Source organism: Rhinolophus sinicus, chromosome 18 (genome assembly GCF_057876585.1).
Source record: "Rhinolophus sinicus isolate RSI-liver-muscle chromosome 18, RSI-T2T, whole genome shotgun sequence".
In the NCBI taxonomy this organism is placed as follows: Eukaryota; Metazoa; Chordata; class Mammalia; order Chiroptera; family Rhinolophidae; genus Rhinolophus; species Rhinolophus sinicus.
The window spans coordinates 4,888,265-4,915,300 of NC_142518.1; the positions used below are offsets into that span (position 1 = coordinate 4,888,265).

A 27,036-nucleotide genomic window follows, 5' to 3' on the forward strand; every position below is an offset into this window, starting at 1 on the left:
ATGTGCTTTGTGTCCACGGGGGGCTGTGTGTGTGCGTCTGCGATGCCGGCTGCCTGTTGTTCCTGCCGACGAGAACCTGGAAATAGATGCGTGGAGGGGGTGGCAGGCAGGTGTATGTCCTCACAAAAGGCTCAGCATGTGGCCGAATGTTTGTGTTTTTCCAGTCTGGCTGCCTTTTCTCTGAAGGGCTGCATCCACCTGCGAGGTAAGCTAGGCGAGGGGACGCCATTGCACGTGGAGGGGACGCGGGGACGCGGGGACAGGGCCGGGCCGTGTTCCTCAGGGAAGTACTTCCACTAAACCTGACGTTCTTGCTCTGGGAAATGGCTCTGATGATGAGCAGTCGTCCTCCCGGAGGATGTGGCTGGGGCACCACATACGTGCCACCATTGCTACGCAGTCGGAAATGACGGGGAAGATCGTTTGGCAAGAGGGGCCCCAGGCAGACCTTTATGTGTTTTATGGGGTGATGATAAACTGGCCAGGGAGCTGAAATCGGATGGGAGCTGCCTGGTGGGGGCCCCTTTCTACCAAACCACACTCCCAGCTCCACCTGCACGGACGCCTGTGTGAGTCCCGGTTCCCCACCTTTTCAACTACTTCCCTCCCTTATCCCTGCCCTCCCGTCGCCGTGGTCGCTTTCCCTGCCCTCAGCGTTCCAGCGTTTTCTAACATGGGCCATCGGCAAAACTAACCACAACCCCCTGCGCTGACCATCCTTCCTGGGAAATTGCTTCAAACCAAGTGTTCGCGTTTGTTTGCTCAATTATTATTTGTCTTGCTCCCTAGATGGACTTGATACCCCGTCTCTGATGCTCATTGGTGTGTCCCCAGGGCCTGGGCGTAGCTCGGTGCCTGGCAAGTAGCCATGGCGAGGACGCCCTCACCCTCGCGCGCTCGGTTCACCCCAAAACCACCGTGCCAGCTGCTGACACGGACACCCCATCTCAGGAGGAGTCGTTTTAACTGGATAACCAGGTTGGTCAGGGTTCTTACTTGCTAGCGTCTGACCGTGCCTGTGGCTGATGAAAACCAAAAAGAATGGGTGACGACATTGGGCAACTTTGAGGACTCTGGAGGCCGTGCAGACAGGAACAGCCCAAGTCGGGCTAGGACTGGTCCTGCAGCGCACACGGGGCGCAGACAGCACTGGGGGCTGCCCACACCCCGGTACTGGACACGGGCGGCTCCTAAGACAATGGCCACACTGCCTTGCACAGCCGTGCATCTGCGGGAGCCCCTCTCCCCAAGTGCTTCTCTGAGACCTGTGTCCTTGGGCACTGCCTTCTAAACAAGCCTTGGGACACACGTCTGATGGGCTCCCCTGAGTCCTGTGCTTCCTCCAGTTGCAGGGGAGGCTGGGAAACGGAGCAGCTGGCATCTCTGCCTCCAGAATGGGGGTGCGGCTGCACCCCCTCCAGGATGGGGGGCTCCTCAAACCCAGGAGGGGCTTCCCGTGCGGGGTGCAGACAATGTCAACACAGATGAATGCAGGTGCCACCCAGGAAAGCTGACACCCCTTCACGTGTCCTTGACACTTTGGGTCAAGGTGTGTTGTTCTAGGGCAGGTCTGTCCTGATGAATGCATAACCCTAGTGACCACGCTGGCGGTCTCCCAGTGCCCTGAAGCATCTGCAGCCGTGCGACTCTCCAAAAGCACGAGCCCAGAAGCCTGCACAGCTTTTCTAGAGCGAACGGGAGTCCTAACCGTGATGGGAAGAGAGGTGTCCCACAGCCGAGCCGTCTGCAGTGCCCTCAGAAAAGGGTCTTGCTTTTGTAAACACCGGCTGAATTGCAACTGCACTTTCCAGTATTTTTGCCAATATTCCAAAGTGGAAAAATGGAAAGATGGAGACCTAGGCAGTAATCTGAGAATTAATCAGCTTGCAAGGATTCCTGAGGCTGTTTGCGGCCCCTCTGGCGCCCTCTCGTGGTGAACGGAGGTCACGCCGTGCAGCTGCCCGTGTGTCGCTTTGCTGCCTTGTGGTGTCACTGCCTTACAAGGGGGCGTTTGCGGGAGGTGTTGTTGGGACAGAATCCACGCCAGACCGGGAGCTCAGTTATGACTTGTTTAATTAACTTTCCCGAGCACTTGGACCTGGCATTGCATTGCAGCGTCGACAGAGGCTGCTGAGCTTTGGCTCTGGAAGCAATTGTTCCATTCGCAGGTGCACGGTCGTGGATCATGTACCATAAAGAGCATCCTCGGGAAGGAGCTGTAACGTGGTCACGAGAGTGAGCTTTTGAGGGACGCCACACACCTGGCAGAGACGGGAAGGGGAGGACACACTTCTCAGGAAGGAGAAATGCAGCGTCTGAGCACAGGAGGGAGGGACCGTCCCCGCCACGTCCCCCTCACAGGTCGCCCTGGGTTTTGGGAAAAGGTTCAATCTGGTGTTTGTTGCGGGACCCACTTGCAAAGTGGATTTCAGCTGTGCTGGCGTCGGAACCTGCAGAGGAAAAGAGAAGAAAGTGTGATGGTGCCATGTCTTGGACGGCGTTGCCCAAGCGTCGCAGATACTCCCGGGTGTGGGAACCGCAAGCTCACTGCACCGGTGTCACGGCAGGTGCAGCGGCCACACGGGCAGCACCTGGGCCCCGGGCCTGCAGGACGTGCCCTGACGGACAGAGACCGCCACCCGCTGTCAGCCTCCTCGTCGTCGCATGGCTGACGCCACGTGGCTTCGGGGGTGGAGGTCATCAGCACAATGACAGCAGGGGTCACTCCTGCCAAGTGAGTCACCCGGAGGTCTGCTTCGTGGTTCCCAGCACACACCTTCCTCCAGGACCTGTGGCCGTCCTTGGGGGCGCGTGTCAGAACGGTGCTTTCATCCTGCACATCCCCTGCCGTGTGCCAGGGTCTAAGCTGCGTGTGGCGAGCAGAGCGACGGGGGGACACAAAGAACCACGGCCTTTGCAGCTGCGCGTGGGGCATGTGACTGCCCTTCATGGAAACCGCCAAATGCCAGCGTGTCCACCACGGGGCCTGGCTGACAGTTGCAGCCCTGCCACCGGCCTTCGCACGGCTCTGTTTTCTGCCTGGAAAGTCTGCTCCATATTTTCTTGTGGCTCCTGCTTTGCATCCAGGTGTCAGTTCAGATGCTACCTTCCCCGCAGGGGGACACCCTCCAGAGAGCCCGTGTCCCGGCCCCACCTGATTCGTTTCCGTCACAGCCTCTCGCTAGCTACCTGGGATGTTATAACCGCGTGTGCTGTGCATTGTCTGTCTCTGCCAGTGCAATGCAGAGCGTCGCTGCACAGGAATATGTCTGTCTTAGCCTGGGGCCAGATCCCAGGAGAGTCGGGGTTGCCGACAAGGGTGACGGGAGAAGACCTTTTGTTGGAGCCGGGAACCTGCTTTTCGTGGACACTGGGCACCAGCTGGGACGGCTTCTGGAAGGCACGTCCAGTCCCATCGCCCATTCCTGCTGGAGGGGCTGGCGGTACTTCGGAAACACTTGATTGTCCCAGGGTCCCCTACGGTTTCTGAGAGCATCTTGGGCTCATGGGAACTTCCGTGCGATTTCTGACCTCTTTTCAGAAAGACCCTGGGCTGGGCTGTCACACGGTGGCGTGTGACCAAGGCCTGGGCTGAGGACATTCCCGTGACTTCACACTTTGGGGCATGCGCTGACTCCTGTGGCTTTTTAACGTTTCCTGGTTCTCTCATCCTTCCCCTGGGGCTCCACGGAGGAGATGCATTTGTGCCATAACAACCTTCTGAGATGCCAGTGCGGCTGCTGCCAAGACCCCTGAGCCCAGCCCTGCCTGCGCTTAATTCACTGGGTGCTGACAGTTGTGGTCTTAGGCGTCTCCGCCAAGAGAGAACGTGTCGGCAGAGGACATGTCTGACACTATAATCCAATGAGGCCACTGGGGGGCGTGCACTAATTCTCTGTTGGTGCAGCATGTGACCATCTGACGAATGTCCCTGCACGAAATGCAGGTGCCAGACAACTCATGATGCCCAAGAGCCACCCCCACCCTAGCAACCTCTTTAATGTGCCTTGCAAGCCAGGCAGGCGCTTGGGAGCTTCCTGATGCTACATAGACCTTTGTCTTCTGCACCCTCAGCTGTTGTTCGTGGATCCCTTGAAAGCCTGAAGCTCGAGGTCGAAACCCCAAGTAGCGGGCACTGACCATGAGCCCTAGGGAGCGTATGACACCTGGGCCTGGAGCCCCTGCAAGGTGTTGGATTTCACCTACCGTGTTTCCCCAAAAATAAGACCCAGCTGGACAATCAGCTCTAATTTGTCTTTTGGAGGAAAAATAAGTAAATAGTAAAATAAAACCGGGTCTTATCTAACATAAGACCGAGTCTTATACTAATTTTTGCTCCAAAAGATGCATTAGAGCTGATTGTCTGGCTTGGTCTTACTTTCGGGGAAAGACGCTAAGAGACCCTGGGCGATCTGTGGTCTCTTCCACACTCGGAGCACCTGCTCTCCATGGGGCCACCTGCAGTTACATTCAAAGGGAGGGCAAGTGACACTGGAGAGAGTCACAGAAGACAAAGAATGGATATGATGAGAGCGAGCAAAGAAATGTGGACGTACAGGAGAGAATTTGGGGAAAGCGGCAATAATTACCGGAAAGGACAGTATAATGGGAGACTGGGAATTAAGGCGAGACAAGGAATTGTGGGAATGGCAGGCAATTGTGGGAGAAGAGAGATGTGGGAGAGACAAGGGATTGGGGGAAAGCAGAACTGTGGAAAAGAATGGGAATTCTGGGGAGAATGGAGAAGTGCGGGAGAGAAGGGCTCACGGGAGCGAAATGGAGTTTTAGGAAAACTGAGGTGCTGGACGGAGGGCAATTGCGGGAATACCCAGGGATTGTTGGAGGAAAGGGAAACTGGGAAACACAAGGAGTCACGGGCAATCGATGGAATTGCAGGGCAGACGGAGAACGGTGGGAGAGAAGTGGAATGAACGGTGGCTATGACAACAGAATTATGGGAACAACTGCATCGTGTGTAGGCAGGGGACTCGTGGGAAATACAAGGGATCATGTATGGGTAGGGGCATTGTGAGGACAAGAGGTCATAGGGCACAAAAGGAGTTGTGGGAAGGACAGAGGATCATTGGAGGGAAACAGAATTCTGGGAGAAAGGGGGCATTGTGGGGGGAATGGAATTGTGGGAAGGATAAAAGATGATGGGAATAATAAGGGACTTATGGGAACACCAAGGGATTATGGGAGGAAAGGGGGAACTATGGGAAGAACAGAGGATCATGGGAGGTGATTGGAATTGTGGGAGACAGGAGGAATTATGGGAAAATAATGGTTACGGGGGAAAAAGGAATTGTGGGAGTGATAGGAGGGTCACGGGAGAAAATAGAATTGTGGGAGACAAAGGATTATGGGAAGGACGAGGTCACGGAAGGGGATTATGGGAATATCAAGGATTATGGGAGGAAAGGGGAACTATGGGAAGAACAGAGGATCATGGGAAGTGACTGGAATTGTGGGAGACAGAATTATGGGAAGGATGAGGTCAGAGAAGGGATTATGGAACACCAAGGGATTATGGGAGGAAAAGGGAACTATGGGCAGAACAGAGGATCATGGGAGGTGATTGGAATTGTGGGAGACAGGCGGAATTATGGGAAAACGGTTATGGGAGAGTGGAATTGTGGGAGTGATGAGGCATCATGGGAGAAAATAGAATTGTGGGAGATAAGGAATTATGGGAAGGATGAGGTCACACAGGGGATTATGGGAACACCAAGGGATTATGGGAGGAAAAGGGAACTATGGGAAGAACAGAGGATCATGGGAGGTGATTGGAATTGTGGGAGACAGGCGGAATTATGGGAAAACGGTTATGGGAGAGAGGAATTGTGGGAGTGATGAGGCATCATGGGAGAAAATAGAATTGTGGGAGATAAGGAATTATGGGAAGGATGAGGTCACACGGGATTATGGGAACACCAAGGGATTATGGGAGGAAAGGGGAACAATGGGAAGAACAGAGGATCATGGGAGGTGATTGGAATTGTGGGAGACAGGCGGAATTATGGGAAAATGGTTATGGGAGAGAGGAATTGTGGGAGTGATGAGGCATCATGGGAGAAAATAGAATTGTGGGAGATAAGGAATTATGGGAAGGATGAGGTCACAGAGAGGGGATTATGGGAACACTAAGGGATTATGGGAGGAAAGAGGAACAATGGGAAGAACAGAGGATCATGGGAGGTGATTGGAATTGTAGGAGACAAAGAATTATGGGAAGGATGAGGTCACGGAAGGGGATTATGGGAGGAAAGGGGAACTATGGGAAGAAGAGAGGCTCATTGGAGGTGATTGGAATTGTGGGAGACAGGAGGAATTATGGGAAAATAACACGTGGGAAAGAAAGGAATTATGGGAATTAGGGCTCATGGGAGAAAATAGAATTGTGGGAGACAAGAAATTGTGGCAAGGATGAGGTCACGGATAAGGGATTGTGGGAACACCAAGGGATTATGGGAGAAAAGGGGAGCTGTGGGAATGATGGGATCATGAGAAATAGAATTTTGAGAGAAACAGTACATTGTGGGAGGAAAATGGAATTGTGTGAAAGACAAAGGGTCTTAGGAGAGAAAGTAATCGTGGGAAGGACAGGGATCATGGGAGAGACAACGGGAATTGTGAGACTACTAAGGGTTATTGGAGGAATGGCGAATAGTTGGAATCCCCCATAGAAGTGGAATTGTGGGAGACTCAAGGAATTACGGGCATGACCAGGCATCATGGCAGAGAAAGGGGAATTGTGGGAAGCACATAGTATTGTGGGAATGACAAGGCATCATGGGAAGAAAGGGGCATTAGGGGACCATGGGAGAGAAATAGAATTGTGGGGGAAGCAGAGCATTGTGAGGGAGAAGAGGAGGACAAAGGATGGTGGGAATGAGAGGGGAATTGTGGGAAGAGCAGAGTATTATGGGAGGACAGGGGAATTGTGGGAAGACCAGAGTATTATGGGAGGACAGGGGGACTATGGGAAGGACAGAACAATGGGAGGTGATAGGAATTGTGGGAGACAATGACTATGGGAAAGAGAGGGTCCTGGGAGAGAAGTAGCATTGTGGGAGAAAGAGGAAGGGGGCGAGCGTGGGTAGGGGTTGTGGGAACAGCAAGGGACTGTTGGCCCCCAGGAGAGGCGAGGCGGCCTCCTCCCCAAACAGCATTTGTGGGAATCAGCCCCCTGCTCCCAAAAGGAAGCTGCCCCAATCGTGTGTCTCTCCTCGTAGAGAATTGTCAGTCTCGTTACCCAATGCTAACAGCTAAACGTCTACTCAGGAAGACTCTTTCGAGGGGATAGAATCGGGGTAGACGACGGAGGGTAACATTAATCCCAACAATGGCAGCAACTGAGACTTAATTAGAAACAAGGATCATAGGTCTGACTATTTACTATTCCTTCTTCTTGATTAGGTCATAAATGAGCTTATTGCAATAGCAATTTCAGGATATAGAGCAAGTGATAAATTTAAGGTTATAGTATGGTTCATGAAAAGTGTATATTATATATATATATACATATACACACAAGTACGTATTAATATAAATGCAGATATGTGTATAACATATTACTTGCCGGCAAGTGGCCCCTGAGACATGTGGCCCGGGGGAGAGTTCAGGGGAATGCCAGACTTGTCCCCAGAGGGCAGTGGTGATGACGGCCCAGAGACCCATGTGGGGATCTTCATAAGGAGCTGAAGTGTCCTAAGCAGCGAAATACTGAAACGATTTAATTTCTGAATCCCATCCCTCTGAATTCTTCTTAGCATCCTGGATGCACATTCCTGCAGAGGGTCACTAACCGGAGCAGTGACGACGGTACCTTAGGGGCACGCTACGCCGTTTTGCTGCCGCTCCAGGAGCATGTCCACCACGGTAAGGGAGGACTACGGTACACTTAAAAGGATGATTGTTATCGTATGTGAGTGGTATTTCGATTTTTTTAAAAAGCAAAGGAGCGGGGAAAGCAGCGTGCGACTGGCACCGCTCCACAATTAGCTGTGAGCCCTGCAGCCAGAAGTCTGAAGGAAAACTCCAACTTCATCAGGTAACACACTGTGCACACTCGAGGATTTTTAAGACGTTTCCTTCCTCCATTATTTTCCAAAATATTAATTGACTAAACATGGAGTTCCAGTCTGAAAGACAGACTCCTCTTCAGGCATGGTGACACTGCGTGAACGAGGCCGTTATCTGAACCTTGCAAACGCTGTCACTGAGGAGGCGGTGAGGGAAGCCAGCCTGACACAGCAGCTGCCAGGACGCCCGCCCTCGTGGTCTCTCTACTGGGTCTTCATCTGCTGTCCCTGAAACCCCTGTGTGTAAAGTTACGACCTAGGAGGGGCGGACCCATAAACAGCTTGCAGGAGAGAGCGAGACTAAGGAAATGCCGATTGAGCGTGTTCCTTGGTGGTGATTGGGGCAGGGGCAGATTGGAGTAGGTTTTATTGGGATTTCCAATGTTTTACTTGACCTTGAAAGATGGGCCCAGCCACTTAAAAATGCCAGGATGGGAACGGCAACAAAGCCAGATACTTCGAGATAAAAATGTTTAGCTCACTCCACACGTGGCACCACGCTCACTGCAACCCCACTGGTGGTTCCCTCATCCTTGGTGAATGATGTGACTGGACAGAAAGTCTGGGAACACATGGTCTCTGTCTAGTAGCCACGCCTACTGTACCCCATGGAGGTGCCCGATGTGAACCAGGCAGTACCCGTCTCCGGGAATCTATCAGTTCGTCACCTTATTTTTCAGCCCTCGGAGTAAACCCCGTTTCTCACCTGGAAACAAACCCTCCTTCAATGTATCTGAATAGTAAGTAGCAGTGGGGAAAAACATGAAACTCTGAAGTCATTTCCAGACTTCTTTCTGCGTATTTTCTTTGTTCCACATGTCAACACTATCTCTGCACAAAGTGGTTTGGGTTGTGCGGTGTTTATCTTTGGTTTAGCTCACACATGTGTGCATGTTTATGTGTGTGTGTGTGCGTGTGTGTGTGTGTGTGTGTGTTCATGTAGCTCAGACAACATGTTGGGGAAAGCAAATGTACGGTTCCAGGCTTTGGAGAGACTACTTATTCTGAGACACTGGTTCTGAACTGGGGTTGCTGGGTCCCCCGGGGGCCGTTTATCAATGCCTGGAATCCGTTTTGGTTGTCACGACTGGGAGAAGTGCTAGCTACTGGCACTGAGTGGGTGGAGGCCAGAGATGGGGCCCAACACCCCCAGTACCCAGGACGTCCCTCAGGACAAAGACTCACACAGCTCTAAATGCCCAGGATGAGGACCCCCTCTGAAAGAACAGACAGGAGATGGGAAAGGCCTGGAACAGAGAACTCGGGTCCTCGCCTCCCAACCCCAGTGCCCGCTGAGGAAAGGCAAAGCAGCCCTACGCCGCTGCACACACCCGCTCGGCCTTCTTAAGTGTCCTGCTCTCTCAGCTCTCCTCTCCCCCTGTTCAGACAACCCGTGCGCTCCCATAAAATGACAGCTACCAACGACCTCCTCTCAAGGATCTGTTTGCTCGTACATTACAAGTCGTCAGCTCCGTTAAAACTTCGTGGAGGTCAGAGTGGTGATTTTCAAACCTTCGTTCATCGGAAGACGCATTTTTGCTAAAGCTATACCTTACAAGGAACCCTAATACACACAGGGTAGGGTCGTACATTGGCAAAAATGTCTTTTGTAAGGGACAACTTGGATTGTATACGAAATGAATGTGATGAGAACGACGAAGGCTGCTTTAGCCAACATCAAACTCTGAGACAAAGTGCAGGTCTCCAAGAATCTGCATCAACTCAAGCATCTAACTTTTTCGGTTTTGACTTGATTGCAGCATACCAAGGAAATTTAGTTATGAATAGCCAAGGACCTGAAATGCAATGCTCTTTAGGTAGCTCGTCTGGCCATCTCAGGATAGTCTTCACTTAAATGAGGAGGGTGGGTGGACGTTACTCTGAGCTCCACACACATGCACTAACCTGAACGGTGGGTGGGTCTGGGGGCTTAGTATTTGGTTCCCACGCATTTGACCATGCACAGTTTTTCATGCGAATTTTGGAGCAGGATGTGAATTGTTTCCTAGGTGCCTGAAGGACCACATTAGGGTCTGCAGGGCACAGTTTGAAGATCGCAGCACTGGGGTTTAAATTAAAAGGACAGAAGAGCCTGCATTGGCTGACTGGCTTCTCGTCTTAAATGCCCCCAAGTTGCTGGACGAATCAAACTACACTTATTATCTACAGACATCATGTCATACCGTTCACTGCCTGACAGCAAATGTTACTGAGGAGTCTGGAGTAACAAGTAATCTCCTATTCAAAATGCCATCCAGCCCCAGGGGCAGCCAGTTATAATTAACGTAAGGCTACAGAGCTTAATACGGAAATGAGAGGCAGCATTGAAATACTGACAGGAGACGTGGATGAGGAAATGCACGATTAGCATCCGTGTCGGTCGGCTATGGTAACTTTCCATGCACACCCAGAGAACACGGACACCGCCTCCACACGTCACCTCCTTGTTTGAGAAAGGACCCCCAGGGGAGCCCCGGGCCGCAGTCCCTACCTTCAGACAGTATGCTCAGGGCCTCGTCAGAAGTGTGCCTGCTGACATGCAGCGCCTTCCTGGAAACGGGGCCGTCATGGGGCGCACAGGAGCCCTCCTGCGTCGGGAAGGCCCGCTCGGCGGCCGAGGTCGTCATCGATTCCCACTGGATCTCCTTCCTGGGAGACTGGATGCCCAGGCCACATCCTGTCCAGCCGTAGAAGGCCAGAGACAAGAGGAACCCTTGGGCTGGATTCAGTATGCCCTGGGCATGGGGACAAACAGACACGGGCCAGTGAGTGCCGTGTGGCAGGGATGAGAGCCCCAGATGCTCACAGAGGGACAGACTCCACTCGGGAGGCCCACGGGCCGGCCTCACTTGCAAGGGACCTGTTAGGTGGTTGGTTTGGAGCAAGACAAAGCGTGGCTGTAGGTGCCGTATCTCCAAGGGCGCTTCCAAGTCAGAATTTGATGTAACCGAGGCTCCTGAGGTGAAGAATGAGTGAGTCCAGGTAACACCCCTCCTCTTACGTGAGTAAGTGCACGGGAGGCGACCACAGCTGGGACTCCAAACCACAGCACAGGAAGGGAGACAGTGGACGCCGGTCTTATTTTAAACTCCTTGTGAATCAGATTTCCCCCAATTCTGAAGCGACGGAAATATTAATTCTGTGTAAGGCCACATGTATCTATCTCTCCATGTATGTCCTCCAGCTCGTGTATGTACTTTTATTACAGATGGAATTATAATAAAAACATTGGGGGAAATCGTCCCATGGTGTTTCCACCTAATTATCATTTCGTGTATTTCTAGCCAATATGTTTTCATATGTGAGTTATTATGTAGCTGTGTTTACCACAATTTTTATATTCTGCATTTCTCACTCGATACTCAAGATCAGATAATTGTCATTCTTAACATCTGCGTAACATTCCATCAAGACGAAAGACCTTAATTTACCTATAACCATTCGCTTCTTTTAAATTAGGGTTGTCTCTAATGCTTTATAATTATGCATAATGTTACAAGGAATACCGTCATCCCTGTGGCTTTTTCATAGTCTAAAGTATTTCTTCACGATAAATTCCCTGACAGCTGAGTCTGCCTGAAAAGTTTGACACACTCTGCCCAATTGATTGACCAGAGTAGTCCCCATTTAATGTTCCCCACAATGAATGACAGTAGTAGCTAGTGTACCCCAGCCAGAGGTAAGAAGTCCAGGAAACTATTCAACTCATATAGATTTAAATATTAGGTTGGTGCAAAAGTCATTGCGGTTTAAAGGGTTAAAAACAATTGCAAAAACCACAACTACTTTCACAGCAACCTAAGAACAAGACATTATATTTCTGAGTGGGTTAATTTTTTTTTCCTTCTGGCTTTTTTTTTTTTTCCAAAATGAAAACTTAAAATTAAAATTGACCTACCATAATAAACCACGTGGTCTTGGCTGCATTTCTGACATGTTTCAAAGAGCTCCCATTGATATCTGGTTGCATCTCAAGGTAGAATAAAAGGCTCTCATTGATGATGTTCGACAGCCAACTGTTAGAAAGAAAATGGCCCACGGGGTCAAGAGAACAGGCAGCAGATTCATTTTTCTAAAGGCTGGGGGTCATGGAATGTGTCTACCAAGAGCTAAAAGCTGTGAAGGGGTGGCCATTCAGCAGCAAGGAGGAACCAGCACATCGAGAATCTGATGTAAAAGTAAATGTCTGGGGCGGCCGGGTGGCTCAGGTGGTTGGAGCGCGAGCTCTCAACAAGGTCGCTGGTTCGATTCCCACATGCTGCGCCCCCTGCAACTAAAGATTGAAAATGGAGACTGGACTTGGAGCTGAGCTGCACCCTCCAAACTAAATTAAAGGACGACGACTTGGAGCTGATGGGCCCTGGAGAAAGACACTGTTCCCCAATTTAAAAAAAAGAAAAGTAAATGTCTAACCACTATGCTGTACACCTGCAAGTAATACAAAATAATATTGACTGTAAACTATAATTTGAAAAGAATAGTCATGGGGATGTAAAGTACAGCATAGGGAATATAGTCAATAATATTACAGTAACTATGTATAGTGCCAGATGGGTAATAGACTTATTGGAGTAATCACTTTGTAAGGTATATAAATGTCTAATCATTATGTTGTTTTATACACCCAAAACTGAAAAAAACAAAAAAACAAAAAAAACAAAAAAACAGACTTTGGAGTTAAAAAAAAAAAAAGAATTCGATGTAAGAGACATGACTCCTTCTGTCAATCTAAGGCAGAGACCGACAAATCCTTCCAGTGGTGACACAACCTCAGGTGTAAGGTTCTAGCACTACACCAAATAACCCAGAATTCGGTCTTCATTTGATGAGTAACCTAAAGTTTTGATGGAGACCAAAGCAAATCTTATCTTGACATTTTATGTTTGAATTTTTGGTGTTCTTGTTGGTAGGCCAGCGAAGTTTGAAACGGCAAGTTCAGTGCGTTTCTAGAGAGAGATAATTTTCGTCTCTCCTAGGAGAATGTCCAAACCTCCTCGTATCAGGTAAATTATTAACACCACGAAGGCATGCCCCGTCTTGCCAAGGATCGCTTCACAGCAGTGAAGGGTTTTCTGATTCCAATCTGTTTTGCATGGGTTACAGGTCTATTTTCAAGGCATCTACTTGAAATGGGGGAAACCGAGAGAAATTGCTCCCTACTCTTCTGGCCTGCGTGATGAGTCATCACACCAAAGACGTGCCCTCGGCCTTGTTCTGTCCTGGTGTCAAGACTGATGCAAATCGCTGGATTTAAAAGGTATGATCAAGTGCTTTATTTCCAGGTGAACCCTGGCGGTGGGACAAAACACCGGCTGCATATGGCTGGGACGTATGGAAGCTAAACTTGGTTCTTTTTGTTCTGAGTGCTTTAAATATAATTTCAGTAGATCTGACTCACTTTCCAGAGGTTCATGGATTTAGACTTCCCTTCCTGTCTCACATGCATTTCCTCAAAGGGCTCCTAGCAGAGTTTCAGAGATTTCCTTTCCAAAGACTTCCCTTTGGAACTTTCAGGTCACGCTTGGAAGAGCAAAATGGCAAGGTGCTTGCCTGTCCCTTCCCAGGGACAATTAAGAAAAGTAGAAGAAAGGTTACCAAATAACGAAAACCAGCATTATTTTGAAAAATCGGATCTTGATCATGGCGCCCATCCGTCTCTCGTTCTCTGTGTAAATGCCTTGTCGTCCTTTCAGTAAGGAGGCCACTGTGAAGAATAAAGGGGAACCGCATGTCATGTTCACTAATGACACTGAGCGACAAGGAAGGGAATCAAAGCAGTCATGAGCCTGTGAGCAGAGCCAGGAAAGCATGAAGCACGGCAAGACACTGCCCCGCTCTCCTCACAGCGCCCACGTTGGCGTTCCCGTAGACTCAAGGGAATATATATATATATATATATATATATATATATATATATATATATATATATATATATTTTTTTTTTTTTTTTTTTTTTTTTGGTGGGGGGGAGGAATATACTTTTTAATCTTTTACTTTGAAACAAGTTTAGAGTTACATAAGATTTGCAAATCTAGTACAGGGAGTTCCTGTATACTTATACCCAGCTTCCCCCAAAAGTAACATCTTACATAACCGTGATCACCTTTGTCACAATGATGAAAACATTGGGACAGTACTATTAATTAAACTCAGGATTTTATTTGGATTTTACTAGCTCAGGAACTAAATTTTTAAAGGTTTATATTTCCTGTTCTAAAAATAATGCACATGTGCTCTTTTAAAATGTTGCAAGATTTAAAATTTCGCCTATACACATGGTGGAAAATATTAAAAAGTTTGGAGAAGAACGAATGGCCCACGGTCCACCCAGCCACAACCACTGTTAACATCTGTGTCTTTTTGGAGTCTTTTTCTACAAGTCATTTTCATTTGTTTGGTGTAATCAAATCACTATTTGTAATGCAAGTTTGTTTTAAAAAATGCTGCATTTAATCCCCAATTTTTCAAGGTAGATGTGAAAAGAGCGATCCCAAGAGCCTCAGTGATTTCCTGTCCTCAGCGGTAGAGTACTCTAAATGGTTTCAAGTTCTACAATCATCAGCTGATCCTCAAGTGACCTTCCACTCTCATTCTGCCCTTGAGAGGTTCACGCAGCTCCAGGAGGTGGGAGACGTACGTGCTCCAGGACACGCTTCCTTGAGGATGGGGTCGGGGCTGGAATGCAGCTCCCAGCCTCAACCCAGAGGTCTTTCCGGTGCATTCTGCTGACTTACAACATCCCTCTTTATCCAGTTCTTACCATTGCATCTGACTCATTTCCTGTGCTCTGCTTCCTGTTTCCTGCCCCACTGAGAAAAGACACAGGCCAAGGACGTTGTGGGAGTAACCAGGCCCACAACTCTTTGCTCCATAGTGCATGTGTGTACCCCTCTCCTTCCCCCTCCTTCTGCTCCTGTCTCATCTCCACCGTTTTCCAGGGCCACTCCTGAGGCCGCCAAGGCATGCCAAGGGCAGACCCAGCATGGCCCAGACGGAAGTGACAAGTCTTCTGGGGCTGGCCTTCAGCTAACAAACATTGCCCAAGAACGGGTGTAGCCCAGGACCAAGTCAGCTTGCTCACTTGCATTCATTAAACCTGCTCACTTTCTCCAACTGTAGCGCTCTTACGTCTCTGGAGGATGACACATGAGGTCAGTTGTCCTAGATCATTCCAGAAGGACAGTGCGTGTCATTATCTGAGCCCAAGGCCTGGGGCCGTCCTCGTGGCCCTGCACTTGGAGAACTTCCCCAGTCTTTACCTGCAGTCAGTGTCTTTCGGAACAGGATGGGGTTGGCCACGAGGACAAGGAGCAGTGGCAAGTACGTGGTGACGTAGTGGGGGATGGCGTGATCCAGGCCCCGCTCACACCTGACGGACGAAAAGCAAGTCATTCTCGAAAACACAGCTTTGCCGAAAATACGCCTACTTATCTGGAAGCCGAGATAAGAGGAAGAAAGCAATCTAGTCCTGACTCTGCCCGAAGGAAATCTGACTCATAGCTCATGTCTGTGAACGAGCAACAAATCACAGAAGAGTGAGGGAGATCAATCGTGTTTCCATTTCCAAATGAGAGGAGCTGAAGGCATTCCACGGGGGGCGGGGGCGGGGGGGGGGCTTTTACAGTCCCCTGCTGGGAAAAGGAAGGCCCTGGGATGATGGGTCCCTGGCCCCGGGTCTCTTCAAGGAAAAAACACACAGTTCAAGTAAGACAGACACGCAATGAGCTAGTCGGTCGGGAGCACTTTGCTGGCTCCGCCTGGCCGATACCACGAGTAGATTCAGTTCGTCTCCTGGAGCAACTCAACTACCCAAGCTTCATATTTCAGAGGACACTTGGTCTCACGGTGAATGATAACGATCATGGCAGTGGTTCTGCTCAGGGAGGACCACGATTTCTGTGACGGGTCAGGGTAACCGTCGGTCACATAGGACACGGAGGAGTGCCACACACAGCTATTGGCCAAGGGAGGACCTGTCAGCTAAGAAATACAGACTCTAGAAGAAAAATGGCCAAGAGGAAGAGAGACTCAAGACAAAGGGGAGAGAGAACTGCTCAGGCCGGACCCAGGAAGGAGGTGGAACAGCCCCTGCGGCCACAGAAGGGGGAGTGGCAACAACCAGGCACTCTCGTTTGGATACTCGTAAGTATGGAGTGATCAAACCGGAAGGGGGGCCATGGCAGGAAATGCCAAAAACCCCACAGGGGAAATGCAAGGCCCGTCTTTTCTTTTGCCACAAGGAGGATTACAATACCACCTAAGGATGCCCCCTTCTTTTGAATAGAAACTCTCTTCAGCTGAGCAGGCTGAAATGTGGTCTGGAAAGGCTTGAGGGGAGAAGGGAAACTGGCAGAGGAAGAGACACCCTTGCAGAGACTGAGGGTAAATGCACCTGAGAGAGTGGGGATGGCAGCTTGCAGGGTGTCAGGGCTCTAGGTCATGGGGTGTGAGGTTGGAGAGATGCTTAACGATGAAGGTGCCTGAAAGGAGCTGTTTCCCAAAGGCTGTGGGGGCACCTTGGGAGCCCTGAGCAACGGCACCCTCACGCTCAACTCTGTCTTTTCTAGGAGAGTCCAGGAGCCACAGGAGAAGGTGAGGGATAAAAATTCCCTTTCTGATGAAGTGCATCCCGTTTTAACAGCTGCTGACACTGTAAGTGTCCTTCTAAAGTTCCTGGGGAGAGCACGCTGTGTGGGTGAAGTTACACAGATCTCTGTGCGTGTCCAACACAGCAAGGCAACACCGATTTGGACACATCTAATTGAGTCGCTGCAGGAGATCGAAAGAGAAAGGAGAGAAACAGTCTGCACCGCAGGGCAGCAAACTTTCTGTAAGGGGACAGATAGTAAATATTGCATGCTTCATGAGCCACACAGCCTCTGTCGAAGCTATGCAACTCTGACGTCGTAATGCAAACGCAGCCACACACGATCCAGAAACAAATGGATGTGGCTGTGTTCCAATAAAACTTTATTTACAAAAATGGGCGGAGGGCCGGATGTATCCTGAAGGCTGCTCTGTGCTGATGCCTAGTCTACATAAGGTAAGTCTCAGGTCACAAAGAGACACTGTCCACACTCTGATTTTCAGTTTCCTATTGGAAGTTAGAGGATATATACTTGGAGAGACCTTGAGGCTTTACAGACGGTTGCATAGATGGAATTTTAAACGTGAAAGCACGCCCGGGACAATTTCAGAGGCCACATCTCCCTCTATCTGTATTCAGGACGGCCGAGAGCATCGGCTGGAAGAGGAATGAGAAAGTGTAGCAACCAGAGGCTTAGAATGAGCTCTTCTAAGAGTGACCCTTTCATTCTGCCACATCGTCTCGTGCTGTTTCTTTGAACGTTAAACTCACCTGCTCATCCCGAGGAAACTGGTTGGAAGAATACAAATGAAAGCGTGGGCATGACAGCTGTATCCACGTGGAGGGGGGCGTGCCCACAGCCTTGCACACACACTGCTGTAGAGGAGACCGACCTCGCGGTGTGCAGACGTCCTGTGTGCTCAGCCACCCACCCACACCCACGTGAAAGGCAGAGGTGGGAGAATGCACAAAGGTGCAAGGTATTGCCCTGAGCACTGGGGGTCTGTGAGCCCCGGGACAATGGGCTGACCTGCAGGGGCCCGGGCCAGGTCAGTGCCCATGCATTTCCTGGGGGAACACACACCAGGGGAGGGACCGGGCGAGCCAGGCTTGGGGGGGGGGGGGGGTCTAGCTTACCTGGACACGGAAGGGTAGTAGAGCATGAGGACGCCCTCCGTGCAGAGCAGGGCGGCCAGGCCCCAGGCCATGATGTGGTACAGCACGATGGTGCTAGGAGACAAGCAGATGGTGCTCGGAGACAAGTCCCGGCCAGGACTGAGAAGGACTTCCCATGACGGAAACCACCAGACCCGCCCCCACACTCCAGGAGAGTCGGGAAAATACACTCAAAGAGCTGCCTTCCTTTGCCTCTGAGGTTTGTTTCTAATTGAGGCGAAATTCATAGAACACGAAACGAACCATGTAAAGTGCACAGCTCAGTGGCATTTACTAAGCATAGTCATAATGTGCGGCCACGACCTCAACCCAGGGGAGAGACCGGGCGAGCCGGGTCCTAAACCGGCTGCGTCACCCCAAAAGGAAACTCTGTACCCACACCCAGCCCTTGGTAACCACAAATCCACTCTCTGTCTCAGTGGATTTCATCGAAATGGAACCATACACTGTGTGGCCTTTGGGTCTGGCTCCCTTCCCGCAACATAAGGCTTTCAGAGTTGAAGGGATCGAGGCGCGGGTACCTCATAAGTCCTCATAAGTGCCCAGCTCACCTAATAAGCAAGGTGTTCCTATCCGCAATCCTTCCCTAATCCCCCCACCCCTGTACCTAACATGCAAGGGTCTTAGTGCTCAGTGCAAACCAAGGTCTCGGAAGAAGTAGGTGGTTACAGGATGTTTCAGGAGGGCAGGCAGCCTTCCGTGCCTGCCTCCCCCTCTGCACTGTTCCTACACAGTTATCATGCCCGGACAATCTCTATCACTCATCTCTGTATTCCCAGACACCCCACCCTGTTCCCCCAAAGGAGTCAAGGCAGCCCAGTCCGCCTTGCGGATGTGGTCTGACTATTCCAATCCAGTGTTTAATTGGCCTCCTCTGAAGGATGGGCCGGGGGGCGGGAGCTCCATCAGATGTGGCACTGTCACTCAAAGATCGATCAGACTCCTGGCAAACGAGTGCACCCCCCAACTCATCAGGACATGCAGACAAAGGGAGCTGTCAGGGGTCAGAGTGAAAGGACACCCCTCTACACAGAGCCCAGGAAAGAGAAAGAGACAGCATTAAAGGAACGAGCTTCAGGGAGAAGAAACATTTCGCAGCAGCTTCCGGGACGCCGCAGACCAATGCTTCCAGCATGTTTCGCTTCCCACTTCATAACCAGTTCTGAGGCAGCTTCCCAGCGTCTGGTTTGGGAGCGGGTGGAGTGTGTCTTGTCCAGAAGCTTGAGGCTTTGCATGAGACTCAGAAAACGACCCAGCAGCTTTCTGCAAGGGCTGGACTGCTGAATAGAGCAGTCTTCACATTCCAGACACGAATCTTGGATTGCAGGGTGATACTGAGGTGGGAGAGAGAGCGGGTGGTGGCGGGTGGGGAGGAGGCTAGGAAGGAAGGTCGCCCACGCCTGGTCAGCGGTTCCCTGGCCCTGCATGGCCACGAGGGATCTAGGCCAGGTCACACAGGCAACAGCCACTTCAATCTCTGACACAGCCCGAAACCCACACCAGGGCCTGAGTCTGAACTCCACTGCGGCCACGAGCTGGAGCAGCCCAGGGCTGAAGACCTTCATCCCTTTTTTCTGACCCCTAGAAGGTCCTCCCAGACGCCCTTTTCTCTCCCACTTTCATTTTCTTAGAGCAAGTACTGTCTTCAATGGAGGGCATTTCCCAGGGTCTCCAGAACCTTCTGGTATTGTTAAGCCTGTGTATCCCACACCTGGAACCAAAGTAGCAGTTTAAATGTTAACTGTATAATGACATTTCTTAGGATTAGGACGAAAGGTAAAAATTCGCCCATGCCAAAGAAAACAGCTAAAGACAGGAAGGGTCTGGAAGGACACGTGGAGTTTCATCCAGCCGTCCCTGCAAAGTTTGGCCCCCTGCCCTGGCATTCCTGGGACCCCTCCCCACAAGCTGCAGTCTTTTAATTGCCACCTGCAGAATTAACTCCACCCTGCCCTTCCTGTGCCCTTGGGATCCTCGGAGTTTGCCTCCTGCATGATGGGTGGGTCCCCGGAACCCACGCTCTGCCCGCACCCTGCCTGCACCCTGGAGTCTCTGCGTTCTCGCTCCAGCGGTTTGTCTATCCACATGCTGAGCTCCCAAATGAGTCCCAAACACTCTCCTGGGTGTGAAGAGGGCTCTGGCCTGCCTGTGCTGGCTTCTCAGGGTTCTGCCTGTCCAGCTGTCAGGCTGCCCATTCCAACCCCCACGGGTGGGGCTGGAGCAGTGCATCCTCCAAGACAGCCGGAGGCATGCATTTGCTCCAGCTTCCTTTTGGTGCCCCAAGGCTCCTCTTTTCTCCATGACTGGTGGTCTGTCGACCTCCCGTTGTGTCATAGCTCTGACCCCTGCACAACTGAGCGAGAGAGCCATCAGACAAGGACGGACACTCTCACTGGGCGTCAGGAACAAGGCCTTATGCTCCTAGCTGCGCACCCAAAAACATTCTCCATTTTTCCCTTAGTAACATAACCTCCATGGCATGCAGAGCTGCAGCATGCTTGGCCGACCACTATATTTTCTACCTCCTCTTGCAGCTCAGTGTGGCCATGAAACTAAGTTCTGGCCAATCTTGTGAAAGTGGAATTGCTGTGTAAAACTCTCAAGGAGGCTGCCTAAAGAGAAACCTCTTTTGCATTGCTCCCTTCCTCTTTCCTGCTGCCTGGAATGCAGATGTGATAGCTGGAGCTGCAGCAGCTATTTCAGGCCATCACACCTTGAGGATGGAAGTCAGACAATAGGATGGTGGGGCAGGAAGGTAGAAGGAGCTTGGGTCTCTGGATTGCCTAGCTCTGGCCTCTTTTAGTATGCTAGAGAAATTCCTACCTTGTTGAAATCATTATTATTTTTTGTCTCCAAATCTAATCCTCACTGATACCTGACTGGCTTCCTTTGACCTCAACTTTCTTCCCTAGAGAATTTTCACAACCAGAGATATCTAGGTTCTATACAAATGTGTAAGAGTTTGTATGAAGTAAATTAAAAAAGTAAAAAGATGGAACAAGCACAAAAATGAAGGAAGCATTAAACTTCAGGCCAGAGAGACCAAAGTCGATGATGTGATACACGTGAGGAATAGCAATGCTTTCAGAGCAGGGATCTGCTAAGACTGCCCAATGTATTCTATTAGCCTGAATACGATCCTTATTTGGTTAGTGTATTGGCTTTAAAAGTGAATTTATTCAACGAATTGTGCCGAGACAACCGGATATGTACACACGAAAGAAAAGAAAGGTGGACCTTTTCCTCACCTACACACAAAAAATTAATCCAAAATGGACCACACACCTCAAAGCGCTGAAACCATCAAACTCTTAGAAGAAAATACAGGTATAAATCTTTGTGACCTTGAGTAAGAGGCAAGGGATGGGAGAAAAATATTTGTAAATCCTATGTATAATAAGGTACTTGCATCTACAATATGTAAAGAACTCCTACAGTTCAACAATAAAAAAGACAAATAGCCCAATTAAAAAATGGGCAAAAGAATTGATGAGACATTTTTCCAAAGAAGGTACACAAGTGGCTAATAAGTATATGAGAAGATGGTAAACATCACTAGCCATAAGGGAAATCACTCCACATACACTAGGATGGCTAAAATGTTAAACCCCAAAAAATACACAGAAAATGATGAGTGTTGTTCACGAGGATGTGGAGAAACTGGAAGCATCACACATGAGCAGGGAGAGTGTGAAATGGTGGTACAGCCTCATCTCAGCCATTAGGCAGCAGCTTACACGGTGCAGTTACTCTGTGGCCTAGGAACTGAACTCCTAGTTACACACCCATGAGCACATGATGAAAACACACGTGCACACAAACACGTATACAAATGTTGTTTGCAGCATTATTCCTGGTACCCCAAAGAGTGAAAACACCCTAAACGTCCATCAACTGACACATGGATCAAACGTAGCATTGCATACAGTGGACTATTATTCAGCAACGAACAGGAATAAAACCCTGATGTTTATCTACAAGGAAGTCCCCAGGTTTATCGACAACACGGATAAATCTTGAACATGTTTAAGAAGCCAAACACAAAAGGTCACATGTTGTATGATTCCATGTCCTGGAAATGTGCAGAACAGGCACATCTAGAGACAGCAATTTGATTAGTCGTTGCCAGAGACCGAGGAGAAGGGGAGAATGGAGAGTGACTAACAACTCATACAGAGATTTTGGGGGGATGATTAAAATGTCATCAAACTAGATAGATGACGTGATGGCTGCACAATTCTGTGACTACTAAAGACAATGGATTTATACATTTAAATGGGTGAATTTTATAAAGCTGTTTTTCACACAAGCAAGCAGGTCTCCACCCAAAGGGGACCTGATTGAAGTGGACGGTGAACTCAGTGAGGGACAAATACTTGTGGACTTGGAGCCTGAAGACCTGGACACTCTTGCTTCTGTTTGTCACGTAGGTTGTCTGTGTCTCTGTCCCCTCACCACTCGTGCCCATGCCAGCTATCGTCAGCGCTCAGCGCTCAAGCACCATCCATAACCATTTACACACATTATCACGTTTACAGCTATGCCAATTCTTGATTTAGTTCTGGGCCAGTTCCAAATATGTAATTTATTGAATGACTCGTTTTCAGGGTCCTAAACTCCTTAGCATTTTGATTCTGCCTTTGGCTTTTTATAAAAAGGAATTGCCGTGGATATGTCTGGGTGGAAAAACCAGCTGACAGATGCTGACGGACCGTGTCTGCTGCCCTGAAAAGCCTTTGGAGACCTTCCTTCCAACAAGGGAGCGGGCAGGCCACCCTGCTCGGCCCTCTGCCTACCTCAGACCTGCCGATCTCCGGATCACGAGGTAGGCGTCCACCGCGTAGCAAAACAGCCACCAGAAGCAGGCACTGTATAACAGCTGGATCCACAGCTGTAATCGGGAAGACCCAGCATCAGAACCCCTGGCGACAGGCACCAGACTGCCTCCATGTGTGAGATGAGCGGGCAGATGTCAGGAGGCAGCCGGGAAAGCCTCCGGAGACACCGGGGCAGCCTGGGAAACCATGGGCCGATGTGGACGCTCACAGGTGTGTGGCCCTGTCCTCTGTCTGCTCAGGTGACTGCACAGGCGAGCCCTGCCTGCTGGTGCACCAGTACACACGGTGGGACACAGCAACGTCACGGGGAGTGCGGCTTAAACCGGCGGGAGGGCTCCCAGGGTCTTTGAACTAGAAGCTGTTGTGCTGAGAACCAAGGAGTGTGGACAGGCTGTGACTCAGAAAGACCTTCCCAGTAGAAGGGGAAGGGAGGGGCTCCGTAGGCCAGAGAGGGCACACGACTGATATGCCTCCTGAGGAGGCCCGAGACAGATGGCCGTCAGGACGCAGGCCACTGAGGGGAGAGGGGGAGAAGCTGTCAGTCCTGCTAAGGACCGACCTTGGGATCATTCAGTGGGCTGTGAACGTGAAATATATAGGTTGCATTCAGTAAAATACAGCCAATAAGTCCTTCACTTTCTTTCCTTTTGTTTTAGCCAGCTGGTTCTGATTGTGGCTCTGTCTGAGGTAAGGATTGGATTGTATACATTTGCTTAAGACTCGGGGAGAGAGAAACCACACTAAATGACAGAGGGCCCCCATCCCGGTTCCTGATCAGTAGGTCTGGGGAGGGCGGGGGAGGGACGCTGAGAATTTGCACTTGGAACAAACGCCAGTGGGTGGGTTGCTGGGGGGGGACCACCCCTTGAGGACCTCAGCATAACAGGAGCACAGGGAGGGAGAGGGGAGTGAACAAAGGGAAGCGTACTCACTGCACTCCCCACGCAGAAGGCGGCAGGCCAGATATCTGTCCCGTTCACCTGGGAGACGTTTTCAACGAAATCGGGGAATCCTAACCACGCCACAGACCGAACTACGATACCTAAGCAAGGATTAGATGACATGTTGTATCTGGTCCTAATTTGGATCTAAAGCTGACTTGTAAAACACTGTAAAAATAATAGATGGATAGATGGATGGATATATGGATGGATGGATGGATGGATGGATGGATGGATGGATGGATGGATGGATGGAAGGGAAGACACAAAAGAGGGAGGGAAGGAAGAAACACCATATTGGTGTGTGCAAACGGAAAAAAATAAGACTGAGTTACTCAGAAAATAACTACTATGGTGGCAAAGCCGTCCCAGGCATTTTGATTTCTAGTGAAAACCATCATAAACCATAATCGTGTCTCTATAGTTTGTGTTTCTTTGGCATTAAGAAGTGATTGTGTGAATAACAATCAGTAATTCCTGGCTGTAATTTTAATGTCTGTAACTCTTCTTCATACAAAAAAAAGAATGATTGAAAAAGCACAATTCTGAAGTTTAAAAAGACAGTTCTTTCATTTTTTAAAAAAATACACTTAAGGGGCGGCCAGTTAGCTCAGTTGGTTAGAGCGCGGCGCTCTTAACAACAAGGTTGCTGGTTTGATCCCCACATGGGCCACTGTGAGCTGCACCCTCCACAACTAGATTGAAACAACTACTTACTTAACTTGGAGCTGATGGGTCCTTGAAAAACACAAATAAATAAAAGTTTAAAAAAACATATTTAAGATTTTCACTTGATAATTCGTCCTTGATACTTTGTTTCTGACATTTGTTATTTGTGAGTTTTTCTTCCTATTAGACCCAGATCCTGAATTCTCCTCTAAACAGCACACACGATTAAGGTTGTTTGTTACGTAATGCAATACTTTTCGGTTAAGCATACACTGTGATACACAGCCAAAGAGGAACTGCAAACAGCACAAACTTATGTACTAGGGTACCTAGTATACTGTGTAATACACAAGTAAATATATATTGTGCAATATACAAAAATATACACTAAACGTGAACTATAAATACTAAAAAGCTTAAAATAAATCTCATTATGAAGCCACTGCTAACACAAATCATGCTTTTGTTCTATGCAGTGCCTTATCATTTTCGGCACATAGCATTCCTCTGCACTCAGTAAACAGCCTGTGAGGTAGGCATCCACATTCTTATTTTTCAGGCAGGGGGTCCGGTCACCAAACCATCTGGGCCTCTGCTTCTGCTCACCTTCCCACAACATCACCCACCTCTCTTCTAAAGGTGAAAGAACATGCAAGTATTATTTCACTGAGTCTCAAAAGATGTTTGGGTGCATCTTTATTTCCAGATATTCAAATTGCAGGAACTGAATGACTATTAAGACACTTTTCCAAAGTGAGTTAGCAGAATGGAGAAGAAACTCGATTTTGATTTAATTATCCTGCCCCAAGATGATTTTCATAGAAAGGAAGGCCTACTCCCTCAGGTCTGAGAAAGCGTAGAGGTCTCTAAAAAGTGCCATGCTATAGTTTAAAGCCGGACTGGCAAAGTTTCTGTAAGAGCCAGACAGTAAATACCAGGGGTGCCAAAAAAAATGTACACGAGTGGACACTTTGGTCAACGTTGCTCAAGCAGGAGTTCGCCGTCATCAGAAGTGTCTGGACGCTGATGAGAACCCCTCTGAGCACGTCTTGTCATTGCAGACGTCACACGGGACTTGTAGTCATTGTTTGTTATCGGTGTATATTGAGTATTACAATTTTAATAGGAATTTTAATCGTTTTCCTTTCCTAAAATGTGTATACATTTTTCTGGCACCTCTGTATTTTAGGCGTTATGGGGCATACTTTCTCTGTCAACATTCAGCATTGCCACAGGGCAAAGACAGCCCAGGCAATGTGCAAATGCATGGGCCGGGCTGTGTTCCCACAAAACTGCACTTACAGACACTGGCATTTAAATTTCATGGAATATTTACGTGCTGGGGAACACTTTATTGTTTTTCTTAAAAATATTTCAAAATATAAAACCATTCTTATTCTTAGCTCATGGCCCACAGAAAACAGGCAGCAGGCAGAATTTTGGCCTGCAGTTGCCTGCCAGTGGTATAAAACCCAAATCTGGAAAAGAAACACACACACACACACCTGCTATTCTCTCACTGGTGGAATAACGATGCATCCATCATTTTTTCTGGGTTTGGGCTAACTGCACTCCCGTTTCTCTAGCAAACTTGCAATAGCAAACCCTATAAACTGATTTTCTAGAAACAAATGTCTCTGGGACTTAACTTTCATGGACCGTCTTGTTTTGCAGAGTCCCCTAGTCTTCCTGTCGGGTCCCTAGGAAGCCACCTCTGGTTCTCCCTTCTCTGTGCTCCGAATATGCACGCGCCCTGCCCCACCCGCGGGCCGCGCGCCCCTAACCGTGCACGGACCGGGCTGCCCTGGAGCCGTGCGCCCTTACCCAGGCAGCCGAGCACGTCGCAGGCGGCAACCGCGCGCAGGATTCGGGTGGAAGCCGGCACGCGGGCAGAGGCCCGCGGGGATGTCCAGGGCGCCCCGGGGCCCGCGGGCCGGCGTCCGGGCAGCAGCTGCAGGAGACCGAGCGCCAGGCGGAGCGCGCAGCTGCCCAGACACAGCGCGTGGAACGCTCGCGGCTGGAAGTTCAGCACGAGCTGGGTGGCAGCGTCCCGCGTGGGGCAGCAGAAGGTCCCCAGGCGCGGGGAGGCCATGGGCTGTGCTCAGGGACGCGTCCCAGGTCTGCCGGGACCCCGCCGGCCGGCCTGGGTCATGTGCTGGGCCGACTGGGAGGGGGCCATCATGTGCCCTGGGCCTCTCCCCCCAATCCCCGCCCCCGCCCCAATCCCTGGTCCTTGCACAAAAGGCGCCAGGCTCGCTGGGAGCTGTGCGCCCTCTGCAAACGCCACGAGGCCTCACGAGGGTGATGCTTGGTCGCGAGGGGAGGGGGGAGGGGTGGAAATAGCTGGAGGTCTGGAGGTCAGCGTTCTCCCCTTTCTCTGAGCCTTCTCGGTGGCTGAATTCTCCAGAATCCAGACGCCCGTCTCCAAAACTGCCATCTCAACTGATCTTCCAGAAGAGCCTGCCTCCTGGGTCAGATCTTTCCTGATTGGGACCTTGACATCCCTAATTTAAGGCGTTACAGACGCCAGAACGCGTTCATAAACTGTGACGTGTGATTGGCGTTAAAATAGTGCTTTTTTGTGTTCCCTCTCCTTCACGGAAACAATCCCACTGAGGCAGGGTTTTCATTTAAGATCAACAAATAAATCTTAAAGAAAGGGGAACCTGCTTGGTCTAACCAGACACACACACACACACACACACACACACACACACACACACAGTTTTTGCACCTTCCCT

General features: G+C 49.9%; 1 protein-coding gene across 2 annotated transcripts; it reads right to left on the minus strand.

The window, feature by feature from the left end:
* Positions 1-159: 159 nt before the first annotated feature.
* GPR143 (G protein-coupled receptor 143) lies at positions 160-26,569 on the minus strand. Of its 2 annotated transcripts, XM_088795021.1 has the most exons (10): positions 26,120-26,569; positions 23,618-23,727; positions 22,644-22,738; positions 17,809-17,901; positions 15,344-15,453; positions 13,680-13,788; positions 11,983-12,100; positions 10,576-10,819; positions 2,415-2,450; positions 160-2,261 (listed from the first exon to the last, which is right to left on the minus strand). In XM_088795021.1, exons 1-10 carry the CDS (start codon positions 26,385-26,387, stop codon positions 1,990-1,992), a joined length of 1,455 nt encoding a protein of 484 aa, XP_088651147.1. In that variant the 5' UTR covers positions 26,388-26,569; the 3' UTR covers positions 160-1,989. The 2 variants fall into 2 exon arrangements, with proteins under 2 accessions (XP_088651147.1, XP_019574165.2); XM_019718606.3 differs by having other exon boundaries at positions 2,057-2,450; positions 26,120-26,403.
* Positions 26,570-27,036: the final 467 nt, after the last annotated feature.

What these genes read in the sequence shown, in the direction of transcription:
- GPR143 (XM_088795021.1), bottom strand. Translation starts at nt 26,387, where the DNA reads ATGGCCTCCCCGCGCCTGGGGACCTTCTGCTGCCCCACGCGGGACGCT. An exon ending in CGACGTGCTCGGCTGCCTGG is followed by an intron (nt 23,728 to 26,119) that starts GTAAGGGCGCAC and finishes ATCCTTGCTTAG; the next exon opens with GTATCGTAGTTCGGTCTGTG. An exon ending in CCGAAAGACACTGACTGCAG is followed by an intron (nt 13,789 to 15,343) that starts GTAAAGACTGGG and finishes TATTCTTCACAG; the next exon opens with TGGCCTCCTTACTGAAAGGA.